Source organism: Lytechinus pictus, chromosome 7 (genome assembly GCF_037042905.1).
Source record: "Lytechinus pictus isolate F3 Inbred chromosome 7, Lp3.0, whole genome shotgun sequence".
Classification (NCBI taxonomy): domain Eukaryota; kingdom Metazoa; phylum Echinodermata; class Echinoidea; order Temnopleuroida; family Toxopneustidae; genus Lytechinus; species Lytechinus pictus.
The window spans coordinates 33,138,331-33,160,070 of record NC_087251.1 but is presented as its reverse complement, the minus strand read 5'-3'; the positions used below and the strand labels follow the sequence as shown (position 1 = coordinate 33,160,070).

At 35.5% G+C, this 21,740-nt stretch overlaps 1 protein-coding gene across 1 annotated transcript; it reads right to left on the bottom strand.

The window, feature by feature from the left end:
• Positions 1 to 4,108: 4,108 nt before the first annotated feature.
• LOC129265253 (monocarboxylate transporter 12-like) lies at positions 4,109 to 19,826 on the bottom strand. The gene is made up of 4 exons (XM_054903262.2): positions 19,796 to 19,826; positions 15,329 to 15,478; positions 7,572 to 8,609; positions 4,109 to 5,885 (listed from the first exon to the last, which is right to left on the bottom strand). The coding sequence occupies exons 2-4, from the start codon at positions 15,372 to 15,374 to the stop codon at positions 5,755 to 5,757; spliced, it is 1,215 nt and encodes a 404-aa protein (XP_054759237.2). The 5' UTR covers positions 15,375 to 15,478; positions 19,796 to 19,826; the 3' UTR covers positions 4,109 to 5,754.
• Positions 19,827 to 21,740: the final 1,914 nt, after the last annotated feature.

Below are 21,740 nucleotides of genomic sequence, written 5' to 3'. Positions count from 1 at the left end.
TCTACAACCTTAAGATAATTAAATTTTACCATATTATGCTTAAAATCTCTTCATGCAAATGCATGTTAATTCAAAAAGGTTAGATTTATTTACTTGACCTGACGCATCAAACATGTAACAACCTTGAATGCTTTTATAAATCCTCTTATTATATTTTTTTAATTCAGGGAAACGCCTTAGACGATATAATTTTCAATGTTGGGATATATTTGTATTACTTTAAGTTGATTAAATTAGACGGGGTGGGTAGGGGCGTATCTAGCTTCATAATATTTTTGATAGGCCCATTCGATCCGCCACTGAGGGCAGGGTAGTATTTCGCATTCTTGTACTTAAAAAAAAACCCATTATTATTCAACTTATCTTGAGTACCACTTATTCCTTATTTATTTCAAACAATAGTTCTGCCATCTTTATTTATAATTATTCATTTTTTCATATGTTTTTCATCATTGTTTAATTTATTGAATTACCTTGCTTTTGACCCTATGGAACACTGGCAGAATGATGCCTACATTTTCAATTTACAATTAGAGCAAAATATTTAGACAACAATCAATTTCATCTTCCTTTCAATAAATATGTTATTAATGATGCACTATCAGTATGAAGCATATTTTTCTGTTAAACTTTCAATAAATTTTTAAGGGATTTTCTTTTCAATGAACCAAATTGCAATTGTTTTTCCCTATTGATTGAATAATCTTTGCCTTTTGAACAGAATTTCGATATTAAATGTGTACATTTGTCTTACATTATAAGAAAATTTCAATCCCTTTCCAGCATCATTAGCAAAAGGACATTTGAATTACCTAAACGACATTTGATTCACCTACGTACGACTTGATGTCTTAAGTTATGCATGATTATGTAACAATTGCTATTGAAAGGATATTTGAATTCCCTACGGACATCTTATTTACCTATTAGGATATTTGATTTGCAAGATGGACATTTGATCTACCTATTGGAATTGAATTCTATCGTGCGGACATTTGACTTCTCTATAAGGACATGTTATTCATCTATTGGGACATAAGTCTGGCTAATTGGACATTTGAATTCCCTATTGACATTTGAATTACCTAATCGGACACTTGCTTTGACACGACGCACATTTGACCTGGAAAACCTATATCATTCGGTGACTGTGAACTTGAGTTTGTTTACCATAATTCGAATGTACATCAGCCCACAGATCACAAACCAAATACAGGATACATATGGCAGTGTTAAAGACGAATATGAGGGTGAGACTGTGAGTCAAGTAATTTGTTATGATGATGGGAGTGAATTCGAAAGTGTGATTGTTGATAGATATATCCAATGCATGCCCGGTGGGTGAGGCTCTCTCCCATTATGACGTGACTGCGAGTGAACATGCGTGTGGTTCAACCCTCAGTGTCAGTATCCATGGTAACCGAGATTTTGGATATGAGATGGAGATCAGATTGGCGAGTAAGAATGTGATGATGAATGTTAATATCAACAATACACATGACAACACAAACATAATGAGAGTGAAGGTAACACCTTTCATGAAAGTGAAGGTGACATGATATAATAACATCTTACATGAAAATGAAGGTGACACGATGAGTGATGATAACATCTTACATGAAAATGAAGGTGACATGATGAGTGATGATAACATCTTACATGAGAATGAAGGTGACACAATGAGTGATGATAACATCTAACATGAGAACGTAGGTGACACGATGAGTGATGATAACATCTTACATGAGAATGAAGGTGACATGATGAGTGATGATAACATCTTACATGAAAATGAGGGTGACATGATGAGTGATGATAACATCTTACATGAGAATGAAGGTGACACAATGAGTGATGATAACGTCTTACATGAAAATGAAGGTGACATGATGAGTGATGATAACATCTTACATGAGAATGAAGGTGACACGATGAGTGATGATAACATCTTACATGAGAACGTAGGTGACACGATGAGTGATGATAACGTCTTACATGAAAATGAAGGTGACATGATGAGTGACAACATCTTACATGAAAATGAAGGCGACACAATGAGTGATGATAACATCTTACATGAGAATGAAGGTGACACAATGAGTGATGATAACATCTTACATGAGAACGTAGGTGACACGATGAGTGATGATAACATCTTACATGAGAATGAAGGTGACACAATGAGTGATGATAACATCTTACATGAGAATGAAGGTGACACAATGAGTGATGATAACATCTTACATGAGAACGTAGGTGACACGATGAGTGATGATAACATCTTACATGAGAATGAAGGTGACACAATGAGTGATGATAACATCTTACATGAAAATGAAGGTGACATGATGAGTGATAACATCTTACATGAAAATGAAGATGACACGATGAGTGATGATAACATCTTACATGAAAATGAAGGTGACACAATGAGTGATGATAACATCTTACATGGGAACGTAGGTGACACGATGAGTGATGATAACATCTTACTTGAGAATAAAGGTGACATGATGAGTGATAACATCTTACATGAAAATGAAGGTGACACAATGAGTGATGATAACATCTTACATGAGAACGTAGGTGACACGATGAGTGATGATAACATCTTACTTGAGAATGAAGGTGACATGATGAGTGATGATAACGTCTCACATGAGAATGAAGGTGACACGATGAGTTATGATAAAATCTTACATGAAAATGAAGGTGACATGATGAGTGATGATAACATCTTACATGAGAATGAAGGTGACATGATGAGTGATGATAACATATTACATGAGAATGAAGGTGACATGATGAGTGATGATAACATATTACATGAGAATGAAGGTGACATGATGAGTGATGATAACATATTACATGAGAATGAAGGTGACATGATGAGTGATGATAACATCTCACATGAGAATGAAGGTGACACGATGAGTGATGATAACATATTACATGAGAATGAAGGTGACATAATGAGTGATGATAACATCTTACATGAGAATGAAGGTGACATGATGAGTGATAATAACATCTTACATGAAAATGAAGGTGACATGATGAGTGATGATAACATCTTACATGAGAATGAAGGTGACATGATGAGTGATGATAACATATTACATGAAAATGAAGGTGACATGATGAGTGATGATAACATCTTACGTGAAAATGAGGGTGACATGATGAGTGATGATAACATCTTACATGAGAATGAAGGTGACATGATGAGTGATGATAACATATTACATGAAAATGAAGGTGACATGATGAGTGATGATAACATCTTACGTGAAAATGAGGGTGACATGATGAGTGATGATAACATCTTACATGATGAGTGCTGGTAATATGATAAGTGACAACATCTCACATGAAACCATGAATGTAGATGAAAGTGAGGTTGATTCATTAGTTGATCTCGATGTCTAAGAAAATACATGGGTACAACAATGGTAAAATCTTACGAGGTATAAGTAATGACATCATGCCTAACCCTGAACACGATCTCTCAGACACGTATCATGACATCTATTCCAAACCAAATTGTGTTGCAAGTACACCCCATGCCTATGAACTACCTCATACAGTTATGGATGTTTGCAGCAATCCTGTTGCTGTTGGTTTCTTGTCGGTTTGCTAGCATGTTCTGAGAGGAACAAGTAAATGTTCCAGGTTCCCTGTCTTTATTACTGAGCATAGCTCTGGGTCTGTTAGTTCGTCATATGACGATGGTGTTGAGCACTCCCATGTTGTGTCTTTTCCTGAAGATTTCTCGCAAGTGAATCGTAGAGCAGATCGTTGCGTGCCTAAGAGTTCAGTAGCTACATACAATATCAATGATAAGACCGTAGCCGATTGGTATCGCGACAGTCGTGCCAAACATGTATAAACTTCTGGATTTTGTTGTATAAAATGTGTGTACTCTTAAATAATAACGGGAAGGAGAAAAAATGGGCACGCCACTGTGTTTGTGATTCGTATGGCGTTCCATACTTCATGGTTGACTCGGTCACGGTAATAAACTTCCTTCAACCTAAAGGTTACAAGGGCCTAATTACAACTGGCACTCTGGCAGGCCAAAGATATTCATTCTTAATTTTTTAATTTTGATATTGTTGACTGACAAAAATGAATGAATATGATTGACAATCTAACACTCACTGATTCTAGGAGGGTAACTACTGAACTTTCTTTTTCCAAATTGGGAAGATATACCACCACTTTGGAACCATTTTTTTTTTACTGAAGGAAGAAGTAGGGCCATTTTACTGTCTAAAGTGATGAATTTGATCCTGGCAGGTGTAGTCTTCATAAATGCTGATTTATTTTTAAAATGAGCCGGTCGAGGTACCCTTTTCTGGTCAGATATGGAATGTCAGACATATATCCTATCCACTGGAAGTAAGCATTCAACCCTCGAATTTCATCCATATTTTATATGAATTTTTTTTAAGTGCCACTTTAACACACGAGTCTATGGAAAATGTTTTAGGCCCGTGATACCCTAACCTGAGATCGTCCGGGTTTTCCTTCTTTTATGTAATTGCACTCTTTTTTTCCCTTCCTTTTCTTTCTCCCTCTCTTTTCTTTTCATTTTTCTTTTCTCTTCTCTTCTTTCCCTTCTCCCTTCAATTCCTTCTTTGTCTACTCTATGCCTTATATTAGGCATATCCATTTTTTTCATACAATGCAATATTAAATTTCTACAGTGTTCAAGTTCAAAAAATAAAAATAAAAACACAAATAACATGAATAAACTGTATGAAGGGTGGCCTATTAGGAATAGCACAATAAACCATTATCCCAAATGGAAATTATACAAATTGGAAATTAGATCAAGTGGCATGTAGACGAAGTGGAAATTAGCCGAAATGGAAATTAGGTCAACTGCACATTAGACCAAATGAATAATAGACCAAGTGAGGATTAAACGAACTGGTATAAGGCCAACTAGTATTAGACTAACCTACAATTACAATTAGTATTAGACCAAGTCACAATAAAGTACATTCGACGAAATGGCAATAAGACCAAATGAAAATTTGGTCTAATGAAAAATGACCGAGTGACGATTAGCCCAACTGGGCATTAGACCAAATGGCTATTAGACGAAGTGGTCATTGGACTAATTTGCTATTAGACCAAGTGATCATTAGACCAAATGAGATTTCTAAGCGGTTTTAGCCCGAATGTTGTGAGCCCATCTGGAGATTAGACCAACCGTCAGTAAACCATTGTCAAATAATCTTCATATACAATAAGTTTTTGTCGAAAATTGGTGAATCAAAACAGCAGTTTTTTCCTTGGCTCTGGACAAACGACATTGCATTTTTTCGTCAGCTCCGGTTTCGGTTGGCCAATTTCCGACGAAGACCTCCCAACTGTTTATTGTCATCTGACCAGCATTTTCAATGCGTTTGCAAAATACTGTGTTCTAGAATTCGTTCTTCCTGGCGGTGCGAAAGCTTCCTTGTTTCCCTCCCTGGACGCGACGATCGTCTGGTGGATCTACCCCTGACGATCGTCCAAGGATGTTGGCAAAGTTTACTATGTAATGTTACAGTTTGACAACTTAGTTATGAGGTAAGGTGCAAGATTGTCCTCATATGATATTTCAATGTCACATCATCAGCACAAATGCACAATTGTTTTATGCAGGTGAAATTTCCAGCCGGCTTTCCTCTTCTTTTTTTTAATGACCCTGAAATGTATATCCCAGTATACACCTTTGTGAAGTATCTGTGAGGTTCTCGTTTAGTCCGCCGTGCGTTCCTTCAACTTCTCGGCAATTATTGATGGAATCATGAGACAGGATAAAAGGAGTTCTACCCCTGCGATGAACATATATGAAGCGTTGAAAGAGCCCGTCACATCTGCGACATATCCTGCACAAATCAATCAAGAATTCAATATTAAATTTCAAAAATTTCCAGTTGCCCGTTTCGTAAAGACTTACAATTTAGCAACTTTGAACCATGAACATGATGGAAGCCTTGTTTTGCTGAGCCCTGTTACTTAGTTACCATACACCTGATAAGTTTTTACACCGCGACGCAGAATGGATTCAAGAACATAGTATAGTTGAGGCCAAAAGTTTACACCCATGGAATTCAGTGAATTTTTTTCGCTTTCCAAACATGTAAAAAATCTTCAGAAATATAAATACTAACATGAAAAATTTTGCATCAAATGAAAGAGCGAATTAAGCTCTTACACATGATTGGGATGCCGTTGGGATTAACATATATTTCAGGTGGAATTTTCTTTGAAGAAAAAAAAGTAATATTCGTGCCAAATGTATTCTATTGTTTGTTATCATATTTTCATACATCATTTCATATAAATATATAAATATCAAATCTATGATTTGTATTACATTTTCTATAAAAAGTGTAATCTGAAATGTTTGTGTTTAGAAGTATGGTAACTAGCACAAATATGAAACGTTTTTATATGAAGATATTTTGGGAAAAAAATTACACCTAAATATTTTTCAGCTCCTGATGGCAAAGCAGTGTGATGAAGGGTCATGACATACTCATTAATTTTTTTGTTTGATATCAAATTCATCATGATAGCAAAAATTCTTTATAAGATACAGTAAATGTTATAGTGTTTGGCAAGTGTCAACTTTGCTTTGAATTTCCTGGGTGTATGCAAACTTCTGACCTCAGGTGTATTATGTATTGAAAAATGCCCGCCAAATGACGATGAACAGCTGGGAGGTCTTTGTCGAAAATTGGTGAAACGAAACAGCAGTTACGTCCTAAGTTCTGAGCTGACGAAAACTTGCAAATAATGTCATTCGTCCAGAGTCCAGGGCGAAGCTGCTGTTTTGATTCACCATCTTTCCACAAAGAATTCGTGGCTGCTTTTTGTCATGAAGGGCATTTAAAAATGCATTCGCTATGTTCTTGAAATCGTTCTGCGTCGCAGTGCGAAACTCGCCAATGGCACAGTCACTGCAAAGGTGAGTCTTAAGGAAACGGGTCCCTATAAGCTACATCTTTATCGGACGGGATCTAGGAAAGGTTCAGTGCAAGATCTTTTTTTTTCTGAGAACACGTTTCACAAAGAGTTGGGATTATTTGAATTTTAGACCAAAATGAAGACAGTCCCAACTTTTCTAGTAAGTTAAACCTGTGATGATTCATTAGATATCCATCATTATGCTACTGATGACATGAAAAAAAAACTTCGATGGAAGGTTCCGTTAATTGTCTTCATTGCATTGTTGCCGTTTCAAACCTCACTTATTTATCGGCTGTTCTAAACAAAATCTCAATCGTCAAACTAGTGATGATAATTTTGATGCCGAATATTGTTACGAACATCAATTATTATTATAATTCTTATCACCAAATGCTATTATTGATACATCATATATATCGTTAATAACAAGATTATTCGTATAATGATTATCAATAGAAGGTCTGTTATCATTTTCACTATGATCATGACAATTATTACAAGAACAATATGCCCTCTGATGATTTTGCTGTTGGTGAAGATGATAGATATTATTAAGGCATAATATTGTTTAAAAAATACTGGGACTTAGCGAGTCTTACCACATAACAAGGATCCGAGAAAGAGTCCAATTCCACAAACAATTTCATAAGAAGCCAGAATCATCGGGAATTGTGACTTAGGCACCCTGTCCTTACATATGACCAACGACAGAAGGTTTCGTTGGGAAATCGTGAATGCCGAGATGAATGAAGTCACAATCATGAAAGCAAATCTTGGAGCGAAGATATTCCACAAAAGTGATAAGATGTTGAGTAAGGTAAAGAAAAGAAACAAGGATTGGCCAGATAAAAGCTTAGATTTCTCGAGGAACCCGCCTAAAATTCGGGCTACGAATAATCCAGCCCCCGCAGAGTAAGGTAGGCACAGTACCTGGGATATAGGAATATCAAGAGCAATCGCACATGGGATGAGATATGCATACCAACTAGAGTCTACCATATGCAATACAAGTGTGACCAGCATAAGGAGAATCATCCAGCGATCTTGATTGTATATGGAGTCTGTGAAGATTCGATAACAATTAGAACAATCATTCAGACATTTTCGCTTATATCCTTTTTCTAACATATTATGCATTCTTTTACCAGTAGCTGATTTTTCAGATGTTAGCTCTTGGATGTCACTTAACCTTGCGTTTTCATTTTCTGATCCGATTTCATTATTTGCCGGATTTATTTCAGCGTAAATACCGCCAACGTGCGATTTATCCCCGTCATTGTGTGTTTCTTCCTGGAAACTTGGTCTGGAGATAAGCGCTTCTATTTCGGACCTATCAAATTGGTCTTCAATTTCTTCATCGTCGGTGTTAAAGGGCCCAAAATCGTTCCGTACGACGCCCTCTACGTCGAGATCAACCATCAAGACGAAAGGTATAAGGTGCGCCATGATACCTCCAATAATCATCAAGGACCCTCTCCAGCCATAAATCCTCATCAGGTAGTCTGCGATCGGGGGAACTATAGCCACTCCGATGGCGTAACCTGATGTACCAATGCCGTAGAATACTGCAAAGGCCTCTCCAGACTGATCGCTCAGAATGATTACCAATGAAATTGACAGGATGCTGGAACCAAGACCTGTGCAGAGAGAAGAAGGGTGTTTCGTCATTATTTAGAATTATCATCATTGTTATAATTGTGATGATCATCAGTAGTCAGTGTCATTACTGATATCTAGAATGCTTTTTCTACCAACGATACAGAAGTATTTCACTATTGAGCAGAATCAACAACATGATACGAGAATATACGTTCGGAGAGTTGTATATCAACTACGGAGATTTTTTCTTGAAATAACTATAAGGAGATATCGTTAAATCGGAAGAAATCCTACATATGATACGTGAGAGTGTAACATCTGGACAATTGCTGATCTTCAAGTAAGGATAAGTACTTTTGAACGATATTTATCACTCTACATGTCCTGATCCTTAACTTACCAGTGAGGACCTGAAACACTACTGTAGTCCCGAACACATATATGTTTGTGTCTTGAAAATCTCCACGTCACTTAACACTTTACAGGAGTGACAAATGAACTGTAACTCCATTGATAACTTTTTCGTTCCTTCGAAGATGTGCTAAATTTATGGTTATAATCACCTTTCGAAGGAGTGCATCATTGACATGTGATATTGGATTTTGATTTAAACATGAATTTGAACATGAATCTCTTTTAAGACGAGACTTCATAATTATGTTGTAGTCAACATTGCACCGTCAGAATTTATATACTGTGATCTGTGACATTATACATATCGTTTCTAAACACTTTATCATTCTGCTGAACTCTTTGCAAGAAACATGACATTTTAATATTTTCTATGTTCAACTATTCTTCAATTGACTGTGATTTGTACTATTGCGAGCCTTTAGTACGTTGTATTGAATATTGGCGACATGTTTATTATACAAGGTGTACTGGTTCAGTATGCCTGAGGCAATTACACGTAGCGAAGTAGAGACCATAGCGGAATCTATTACTGATGACGTCATGAAGAAGTTTGTTGATGGTGACGCCTTTCGAAAGATAATAGGCACCTTTCGCAATCCTCTACAACGCGAGATTAGAGTCGGGTAACTCAAAAGTTAACGATTAATCATAGACTCGATTTTCTAGATTGATTGTACATTACAGTCAATACAATCAAACGTAGAAAACTGTTCTACAATCATTGCTAAGCTTTGTGTTACAGGCCCTATAGATCTTGCTTTTCGTGTGCAAAGCTCTTTCATACGATACCAGCATGGAGCTATATAGCTCTATGATACCAGCATGCCATGCCATTTGCCTGCCTGAGCTCGCGGCGGGACTGTACCTGTATCATGGCTATGACTCCAGCTGGCTGGAGACATGCAAAATGTAGATTATGACATGGATAAGAAAGTGGTTTTTCAAACAAATCGAGTACATATTGAGTAAGGAAAAACTTACCGAATTAAGGCTTAGATATAGATCATTACAGTCCATCGAATCGATATTGCATTTAATGTGCATTATTGGTGGATCACTGGCAATTGATTCCATGGATCAACATCACCTCTCCAGCCGGAACCATTTTCACATGCGTTGACATGTACACAGCATGCAATAGGCCATAAACCGTCTGAAAAAACACCAAATTTACGAGGTTTTCTTCATTTGCTGCTCCTTCTACACAAACAATATGCCTCTAGCACACAATGTAATGGGCAGTATGTTTTACTTTCCGCAGAAATGGGGGATTTCCCGGGGGGTACACTTCCGTTGATGAGTGGATACCAGGCGTGACCATGGGATTTCGAAAAGCACCCTAAACAAGGGAAGTAAGTCTTTTCCAGATGTTTATAATGCATCTCTTAAGTATTTGGGTTGTGACACCCTACAAGTATTGGAAATATATCCCGTTTTTCAGTAGTTTAATCATCGTTTTTGACACCCTTATAACGCTATACATAGGCCTATACGTAACGTACTTACCCACTCTTTCCCTTTTTACGTATGGTCGCGCCTGGTATCCACTATTCAATGGAAGTGGGCCCCCCGGGCGGCCTCTCGAGCTCTGGGAGGAACCAAAAGTGGATTTGGAAAGTCGTCCTACATCGGATAAATCGCTGTTACCATAGTAGCAACCAGAATTTTGCACACGAAACGCAAATTGAATGTTTCCGTTCCAGATGCGAAACGAAAATAAATCTCATGTCACACAGTTTGCATTGCAGGACAGAGTTTTACGACCATGACGACGGGCCCAAAAGTCTCTTCCAAAATCAACTAGCGTCGTAAATAAGCGTGCGCGTCCTCAAACGAAAGGTCGGGAATACGTCAATCAGTACATAACGCAGTGAAAGATGCATTCAACAAGATCACTAATCGGATTGAGGTCAACGAAGGCAAACTTTTGGATTTGGAATGCAAATTAGCAGCAAAGGAGAATGAGTTAAGGCCCCTATCGCAGACAATTACTAAACATCATGAATCGTTACAATCGCTCCGACGCTATATTGCTCTTGATCGTTTGAGATCCGTCGCGACGGATCTCAAACGATCAAGAGCAATATATTTGACGCAATTGTTTACGTTTCCATGGAATTCCAGAAGCTGACGGAGAAGACACTGATGAGCTAATCTGCAAGATTGCAAGGGAACATCTAAAGCTGTCCATTTCAAAGAATGACATCGAGCGGTCACACCGATTGGACGCAAAGAAAGAAGTTTTGGAAAATATAGATTCGGCTGAGTTACGTCACACGAGAGTTACACGAAGTAGATCAAATTAAAGATCCTCACGAGTCGTCGAAGACAAAGCCTCGGGTGATAATCGCGAAGTTCGTGTCGTATAGAGTGCGACGTGCAGTCTTTTCTAATAAACGCAGTGAACTAAAAGGAAATAAGATGGGCATTGATGAGGATTTGACGAGGGTCAATGCAGACCTTTTGAAAAAGACTAAAGCAACTACGAAAGTCATATCTGCCTGGTCATCGGATGGCAGAATAATAGCCTTACTTCCAGCAAGCGGAGGAAAAACTGTCAAACGTTTGATCAGGGCTGAGAGTGATTTGGACACTATATGAATGTATAATCTCTTGATGTATCCCTGATTAAACAGGACTGACATTACTGATGAAGATTTCAATAAATGCAGGGTTGATTACATATTCATCATTAGTTTTCATGGACCTGATGTAATCCTTCGTTATCTACAACTAGAACTCATAGTATTAACTTTACGACTGTATTCTTTCATATTGAATAGTGTTTTTATTTTTTTTTCTACTTTTATGTAGTTTTTAACTAATGGTGAAACAATTTCCTTCCGTCATTTGCCTTAAAAGTGTAAAAAATACTCAAAGAGCTTTACAATGTACTGTCTGTAAAAAATGGTTTCACACAAAATGTGTTAAAATAAATAATGATTTATATGATGATCCTACTCAATTGTTTTTAGACTGGCAATGTACCAAATGTCTTTTCAATTACTTACCTTTTTTAACTGGTGAATTTGATAACATTTCATGTACCACTCACACTAAAAGTAATGTGAGTGTCAACACTTCTTGCTTAACAGAAATAGAAATCCCGTTGCAATTTGATTGCTTACAAAGTAAAGGTCTTAGATTTATACACTTAAATATTCGTAGCCTCCTTCGAAACATTGATGAAATAAAATTATTATTAGAATGTAACAAAATACATGTACTAGCACTGAATGAAACGTTCTTAGATGAATCAATATTCAATAGTGAATTAAATATTGACAATTATCTCCTCATCCGTAGAGATAGAAATCGACACGGAGGTGGAGTGGCTGTTTATATCCAAAACTCGTTATCTTTTGAAGAAATTGATTATAAAGTGGAGAACTCATTAGAAATAATTTCGTTAATGATACGTCCAAAGTTTTCAAACCCAATTATTTTTAGTACCTGGTATCGACCACCAAACTCTCATCTTGATATATTTCAGCAATATGAAAACTACTTATCATATCTTGACCGTTTTAACAAGTGTATTGTCATAATGGGTGATACCAACTGTGACATCTTAATGTCTCCATTATCGACTGACACCAAACGTTTACAAGAAATTCATTAACTTATATTCTTTAGAACAAATTAATAGAACCGACTACACAAGTATCACATGCAATTCAATGACTCTCATAGATCATATGATTACTAATTCACTTGAAAATATAAATAAATTTGGTGTTGTTCACATTGGTATCAGTGACCACTCAATGAGTTACTTGATATGGAATCAAAACACGAAGACGCTTCTCGAATGATTAACTTCAGAAAACTATCTGGTATTGATCTAGAAGCGTACATGGAAAGATTAAATAACCATGCAGTCTTGGCATGAGATACTTAATTATGATAATATAAATGAAGCATTTATCAAATGGGAAGAACTGTTAATGTCAGTTGTTGACAACTGTATGCCTATCAGAAGTAGGAGAATTCGGAGTAAAAAATCACCCTGGATGAACTCAGAAATACTTAAATTGATACTTAAATGGAAAAGTAAAGATGAAATTAAAATGATAGAATATAGAAAGATCAGGAATAAAATCACTTACCAAATTAAGAAAGAAAAGAAAAAATATCAAAATGATCAAATAACAAAACTAAAAGTAAATGCTGGAAATATATGGATTGTTATGAAATCATTATTACCTTCTAAGAAAATAAATTATGTGTTTAAAACTGACAAAGAACAAATATCTGAGCAAAGTGAGAATTCTAATAATTATTTTGCAAATATTGGGGCTGATTTAGCATCCAAGATTCCTATTTCTTCTGGAATAGTGCCGGAACAATGTAACCTGGATTCATCTTTTTATTTTACAGCAGTAACAGAAGAGGATGTTTCAAAAAATATTAAAATAATAAAAAATAAACCTTCTTCTGGTATAGATGGTATTACTGCTCAAATACTAAAAATGTCTGAACCAGTCATACTTCCATCACCTACTTATTTGATCAATAAATCACTACTAGATAGTACGTTCGCACATAAATACAAGATAGCAAGAGTTATTCCAGTCTACAAATCAGGTGATAAAAAATGAACCTTGTAACTACAGACCAATCTCCATTTTATCTTCTATTTCAAAAATTATGGACAGACTTGTATCCGATCGACTTAAATTGTACATGAAAGAAAATGAAATACTCTGTGTGGAACAGTCCGGATTTAGAAAGACGCCTCAACAATGACTTTTCTTTTGAAAGTCACAGATGACTGGCTCAAGGCAATGGACGAGGGTCTTTATACGGGGGCAGTATTCATCGACCTGAAAAAGGCCTTCGACACTGTGGATGTTAAAATACTTGTGAAGAAGCTAGCGAGGATCGGTGTTTCAGAAGATGCTTTGCACTGGTTTGCGAGTTATTTATACAACCGGAATATATGTACATGTATCGAGAATATTACATCAAACGTCTCAAGTATAGAGTATGGGATTCCACAGAGTTCAACCCTAGCGCCAATTCTCTTTACGTTATACATAAACGATATGATCAATGAACGTGTAAAATATTGTAAACTGCATCTGTATGCAGACGACACAGTTATTTATTTTTCTGGAAAAAATATCAGTAAGATAGAATACTACATAAATATTGATCTACATAACATATATGATTGGCTGTGCCACAACAAACTAAGCCTTAATGTTGAAAAAAAGAATTCTATGCTTTTTGGAACTAATATAACGTTATCAAAATGTGCAAATATAAATGTTAAAATATCTGATGAAACTATTAAGCAATCTTACTCTGTCAGATATTTAGGCATGTATCTCTATCCAAAATTAAAGTGAGATACCCATATGTTTAAGAAAATTAATAAGCTTGTCAAATATTCAGCACGTCTAAGACATTTCGTAACTGAAATTAATTAAAAAATTATTGTATAATTCAGTTATACACTTATACTTTCCTTATTTGATTACGCTGATATTGTATGCGAATCCACAAATAAGAAATATACTGAACGTCTTCAAAAAAAATCAGGACAGAGCAGGCCGTGTTATTTTGAATGTTAAACCGCAAAATCGAATATCTAATAGAGAAATACACCAACGACTCGAATGGAGGTCATTAAAATCACGAAGAAATATCCATGTATATACAATGGTCTTCAAATCATTGAACGGTCTGGCTCCATTATACTCAGCAGATTCATTTAAATATTGTAATTACTCATATAATTTACGAACCGTAATATAATTATGCCCAAACCAAATACAGAAAATTGCCGTAGAATGTTTATATAGAGAGGTTCACGCCTATATAACGACTTACCTTTAGATATGAAATTTATCAAAAACTTAACGACATTTATTACTTCTTTAAGCTCTTAGATTTCAAATTACATTGATCTCTGAGCAACGCGTTGTTTTGTCGGGAGGGGGGTGTATTTGCTTGTAGCTTGAACTCATAACTTTAAATTTAGTTTTATGTCTATTGTCTAGTTTTCATTACTTTATATTTTGTTTAACAATGTTCTTTTCTGTTGTTAATGGTGTTTATAATACAATTTGATCTATTTTATTATGTTCTGGACCCCTAGGCAGAACAGAGTGGTAATAATTACCACTCTGAATGGGCAATCCAGCCATTCATATATGTATTCATTTTATTTTGTAATTATATCTGATGTATTTTGTTTGTATTTTGCATGTTTTTATGAATGGAAAATAAATACAATACAATACAACATGACATTAACCGATCGCTTACTGGGATTCGGGTTGCCCCTGTATGGAAATTGGAAAATGTAGTATAGTCAATAGGTTAATTAACATACCAGAAACTGATAAGCAGACAGCCAATTCTTTACCATTGGTTACCATGGATACAAGAAGGAGTCCTCCTGCTGCAAATATTGCACCTGTCACCAGAAGACATCGCCGGAACACGCCGTGGGTTCTTCGATAGAAGTATGCAAGTACTGGACCTGTAGAAATCGAATATATATATATATAATATAGCGAAACATATGAAAATTAGAAAATAATAGATGCGCTGCTTCACTCAAGGTCCCTCAAAGCTGTCATCCATTCTGAATAAAAGGTTGGCTCTGAACGCCAATGCCTAAACCACTAGACCACGGAGGCAGGCCAGCACTTAGTCGAGAAAGAGTTAGCGAAGCTATTGTAGATACGAAGAGCTCACTTGCAAAAGGGGTAAGGTCAATTTTTCATCAAATTTGATTTTTTTTTTGGGTCTCAATGTATAGATTTTTAGTAGCTCTATAAGATGATACCAAAGAAAAGTTAAAATTCCATTAAAAAGTGAACTAAAATGGCAAAGAAAAATCACTTTTTTTTCAAAAGGGGTTAGGTCCATTTAAATTTGGTTGCAAAAGGGGTTAGTCCACATAGATTTTTTTTTAAAGGAATATTTCTAAAAATAAAAAGACTGGTAGATTTTCTTTTTATACCCGATTTTATGTTATCATGAAAACTTAGTTTCGCATAAGAATATTGCAATATGGGAGAATAAAAAAATATTTTCTAGGAGTGGACCTAACACCTTTTGCAACCAAACTCTTCTGAAGAGCACATTTGTCAAAAGAGGTTAGGTCAATTTTATTATATTTTTTAGTGTTTTCTGTCTCAAAACCTCTCAATTTTTAGTCGCTCTGATGATACCAAAATAAATTTGAAATTCACATGAAAACGTGAATAAATGTGGCAAAGAATAAATAAAAAAATCATTTTTTTAATCAAGAGAGATTGGATTCATTTCTGTTTGCTTGCAAAAGGGGTTAAGTCCACAACGGTAATTTAATATATATATATATATATATAATTGAAGACTGGTAGATTTCTTTTATACCCAATTTTATGTTAACATGATAGGGTAGTACATCTTGACAATTTAGTTTCTCATAAGAATATTGCAATAAGTGAGAATAAAAAACATGGTTTTTCTCGGAACGGTCCAAAGTGGACCTAACCCCTTTTGCAACCAAACTCTTCAAATATAGGAGTCTAACCCAAGAATGACACGGGGCACCCAGTTAAGTGTTTGAGCTTTCGTCATGAGTAGTATGGAAAAAACGAGAGGATATGAGTATGGCAAATAATATGTAGCCTGTCTCATATAATCGGTCTAAAATTTAAGACGAAAGCTTAAGTAATTAATCAGGTATCCTGTGTTACTTTTTGATTTGCGTTGTTTGAAGTTGAATGCGAGAGATTTCATTTTCATATCTGTCTGTTCTTTCTTTAATATAAATAACAATTAATATATTGTTTTATTTGTATCATAATGAACAATGATATGACCCTTAAATATAACATCATATTAATTTTTTATGTATTTTATTGTTCATTGAAATTTTCATGCATTTACTATAGTATTTTCTACCATTTGTTTTGTACACGTTTGTTACGAAATCTTTCAAAAACTACTTATCAATGGCAGACAAATATTAAGCTTCAATGATTGAATTATTTGATAAAAATTTTTGCCACAACTGTTAATTGTACTCTGTTTAAGAAAGAACATTTATGCGTGCGTTGTATATGCTCCACCGAGGTCTCCACATCATCAGGAAACAATTGAACACATTATCCAGATAGTAGATGTGATTAATTCTACTGAGGATGCCCTGATTCTGATCTTAGGTGATTTTAATGACATGCCAACTGAAGATCTTGTTCAACAGGCTCTATTGACTCAGCTGGTAACATTGCCGACCAGAGGCGATGCCATCTTGGACAAAGTCTTGACGAATCTTCCAGACGTTTTTAATGAACCTGTTGTTCATTCACCAATTGCGTCCAGTGACCATCGTGTCGTCATAGTCCGTCCTCATGACGCAATTCAGTCTCTGAAGGCTACCAAGGTGAAACTTAGGCCTTCCCGAGATTCATCTATTCGAATGTTTGGACAGTGGATCACCGAATTTAACTGGACTGAGCTCACCGATGCTGAAAATGTTGATAAAATGGTGGAGATTCTCCATAGCACACTTATGATGCAGTATAAGCGTTGTTTCCCAAAAATATCAATTAGGAGAAGAGTTCGAGACAAACCATGGTTCAACAGCAGCATCCGTAGCCTCATCGAACAACGTGAAATCGCACACAGGAGTGGAGATTTGGATCGCTATCATCTACTACGAAATAGAGTCCAACGTGCAATTTCTCGAGCCAAAGCAAAGTATTTCCGTAGAAAGGTTGAACATCTCAAGAGCTCAGAGCCAGGAAAATGGCACAGACAAGTAAGATCCTTAACGGGAATGAAAAAGAAGCCCTCTTTCAACATTGGTCAAGCAGATAAATCCAACCGGGAAATAGCGAATGATATAAATCGGCATTTTTCCTCAATCTGCAACACACTACCACCACTGGACTTGACAACTCTTTCGGCATATCTTCCAGCACCTACATCTCAGCCCCCTATTCGCGAGAGGGAAGTGTCACGTCGCTTAAAAAGCCTTAACTCTTCCAAGGCACCTCATCCAAACGAAGTCCCTACTCGCAAAGCAAAGTAAAGGAAAGTATTTTTTTCAAGGTGAAAGGTCAATGACCTTTTCATATACACTGTATAATGGTATCTCTGAGATGAAATGGCGTAGGTTGGTGATATTGCTGTCAAAATGCACAGATTTTTACAAGAAGATCAAACAAAATAAGAATTAAGCACCTTGAATGCATATTCACCCATAAATTCAAGGTCAAAGCCTATCAAAGGTCAATGTCCATTTTTTACATTATATATCATACGGTATAATGGTATCTATAAGATGAAAAGGCGCAGGTTGGTGATCTTGGTGTCAAAATGCATCAGTTCTTACAGGAAGATCAAATAAAATTTATTAATCCATAAAGTTCAAGGTCAAAGGTCAATTACCTTTTTAAACATGTATCATATAATGGTACATAATCTCTGAGAAAAAACGCTGCATGTTGGTGATCTTGGTGTCAAAAAGCAATTTTTGCAAGAAGATAAATAGGCACAGAATAATCATAAAGAATAATCATTCACCTTTGAAATTCAAATTCAAAGGTCAAAAGTTAATGAATATCTATATGTATCCATGCATGACCCCCCCCCCCCCAAAAAGAAAAAAAAAAAAAAAAAAAGTTATCCATTATATTCCTTTTTTATTTGTGAATAATATAAAGATAGACGGCTATTTGTAATTGTCGGGGTGGGTTGGATTAGCCAATAAAGGGAACAGAGCAAACTTTACAGATGCTGCGGAACACCAGGTCTGAGCTTCTTTGACTTTATTGAGGTTATACAAAAACCAACAAAACGAAAGGAGAAACAACAACCCTGCAATGACAGAAATGAAATAGATTATCAATAATGCCATTTCAAATACATGTTATTAGCACTTACATCACACAATGTACATAATAGACTGCAGATATTGAATACATGGCAAAATATTATTGATATTGAAAGTGGGGTGCATTCATCTCTATCATTTACATGCATTCCTCAAAAACAGCTTGTAAATATTATCGTTGTAGCTATCATCTCAAAACTATTTAGTAGTTGTAATCAGCATATTACTTATATTTAGTGAGACGGCATAAGAATGCATCATACACTTTATACATCACGATATTCTATTAAGATGAATCATTTATGCACAAAAATAGAAGAGTCCATGTAATTCATGCCTACCCAAAGTCAGAGGCTACTGGAGGTTACTCACCACCTATATCACCCAGGATACCACAAAAAAAATGGAGCTTCTACATATTCAAAATCTCAGACTCGATGAGTCGGACCAGCTATAATTAAAGAAAGCAACAAACAATCATAACCATAAGATAATCATAACTCCAAGGTTATCATGATAAAATTGCTTAGAATTCCCTGAATTAATAAAGAAAATATTATATTTCTCAAACAATTCTACTACATTCAGTATGGATAATCATCGGTAATGATATCAACTCACAAATATCTAGTGTTTTCTTTTGCAAGAATGAATAATCAAATTAGTAATCCAAAGTTAAATCCAAAGTTTTGATCAAGACCCAAGTAATTGAAATAGAGCAAGTAGCTCCTTATCGAACGGAGTCAAACTGCATATTTCTGCCTATTAAGCTTAACACAACCATTCTCTATATAGTTTACTCATCTGATACTGCAATTGAAAGAGTAATTTAAGTTTACAAACAAATAATCTGTGCATGCTCAGTAAGCAAAGAAGTCATAGATCTTACTTCTTAGTTCAGAACCATAATAAGAAATCATCACATCATATAATATAACGAGGTCAGCTAGAAGCATACCTTACCATGGGCGCCGCCATTTTGAAATCCAATGTTTACTATAGAACGCCCTCTATGTTATCTTCTAAATAATCTACTAAAACTTTCGCTTCAATTCAACAAGTAGTCCTCAATTTCTGACCTTTCAAATATCAAGTATTACGTATATTCATTATTCCCAACAATGTCTAGCACAAAAAAAGTAAACCAGTAAATAATCTCATATTTCGTAAGTTACCACTTATTTTTTAACCTGACCTAGATGCACTTACTCTGCCAAAGTCATGAAAGTAAAAGTGACAAAATTCAATCTTAAAACAAGTCATTCTTTTCTCATAATTTTGTCCATGATAGTACAGAAACAATAAATTATTCAATTAATTACATTGTACTGTAATTCTATGCAAAATAAGATAAAACGACACTTACATCAGCCCTTTCCCAGGCCTGCTTCGATTGCAGTCCGACCTGCACCAGAACCGGGACGTGCAATAATCTACCTAACGTAAAATGCCAACAAGCAGTGGAGTCGCGGAACCACCGAGAAAATATTATTCGCTAAGGATTTGTTAAACTTTGAAACAGCCAATATGAAAAAGAGATATATATATATTGTTTCTCTCAATATTACGAGAAAACAAATCCGTAAATTACATAACAAGGATTAGAAAATAACTAGAATTATATTTTTCGAGCGTACATACATCGATCATCCTAACCCTATCAAAGTGATCCGGCCGATCAAGAGAATTCCAAACACCTGTACGAAAATAATATGAAAATTAGGCACATTCTTCTCGAGTAACCAACAAAAAAATCCACTTTCCGACATAATGAATACCTGGATGTTAAATGATTTAACTTGAAATAAGGATAAAGACCATGAAAAATGTATTTAGGGGTTAGAGGTGAATTAATTATTTCAATAACATCAGGGGATTTTAAGTAATTAGGTCAATAACTTGATTGCAGCATGTAGGTATAGTGATTCTAATGTGAAAACGATTGGCTTGCGTGGAAAATGAACAAAAGATTAATAGTTGAATCCTTGATTAATTATGCTGTCAAAATACAAGTTCGAGGTGGAATTGAGATCAAATAACACTTAATTGCAATGCATTGCCAAAAGTGAAGAAAAAAATCATGTATATAATTTGAAATGGTGATTTTGTCTATATATAGTAGCAGCATTAATATGTACAATTTATAAATCTGAATCATGGTACTCATTTCGTTTTCTCTGTAGCAATAGGTCACTAACCTCTAATGCTACAATATATAAAATAAACTACAACTTAATCTTTAAATGGATAGGCCTAACTCTCAGTCAGAGCAAGCATCATCCGAGAACATTTTCAAATAGCCAGGGACAGTGATGAAGACTTCAAATAAGGCAATCATTAGATCTGCAGCTTTTGTCATAGAAAATGACGTTAAGTGTCTAAACTTCGGCAATGACTAATTAAACTCTGGAAAGCCTTCTGAATTTTTTTTAGGTATGGTTACTTTGATCTGGCCCATTCCACGAAAGCCTAACGCTCTGTCAAGGGATATCAAACCAGGATCTATGTTATCGCTGATATGTTGCTCAGCTTCATTCACAAGAACTGGAAGTGGTGCTGTAGGAGTTTTGTTAGTTAGGTTGATGGATGTGTACTTGTATAAGTTACTATCTCCTTTTGAATTTCATTATTATATGCCCAATTTGTGCATGATAACAATCAGTTGTTCTGAAGCAAATATATGATCCCTTTACAAACAGATACCTACTTGTAGTAGAAATAGCATCATGGGTGATTTAAGGCTGATAGCAGATATGAAGTTTTTGTCCGGCAGCATTAGCATCTCAAGAGATCTCGGCAACTCGTAATGAGAGGTAAGTAAACTAATAAGGGAATATGATCTTTGCTGAAGTTGAGATACGTAATGTCAGATACTTAATGCCATTTGCTATGACAGAAGCTGCAGCTC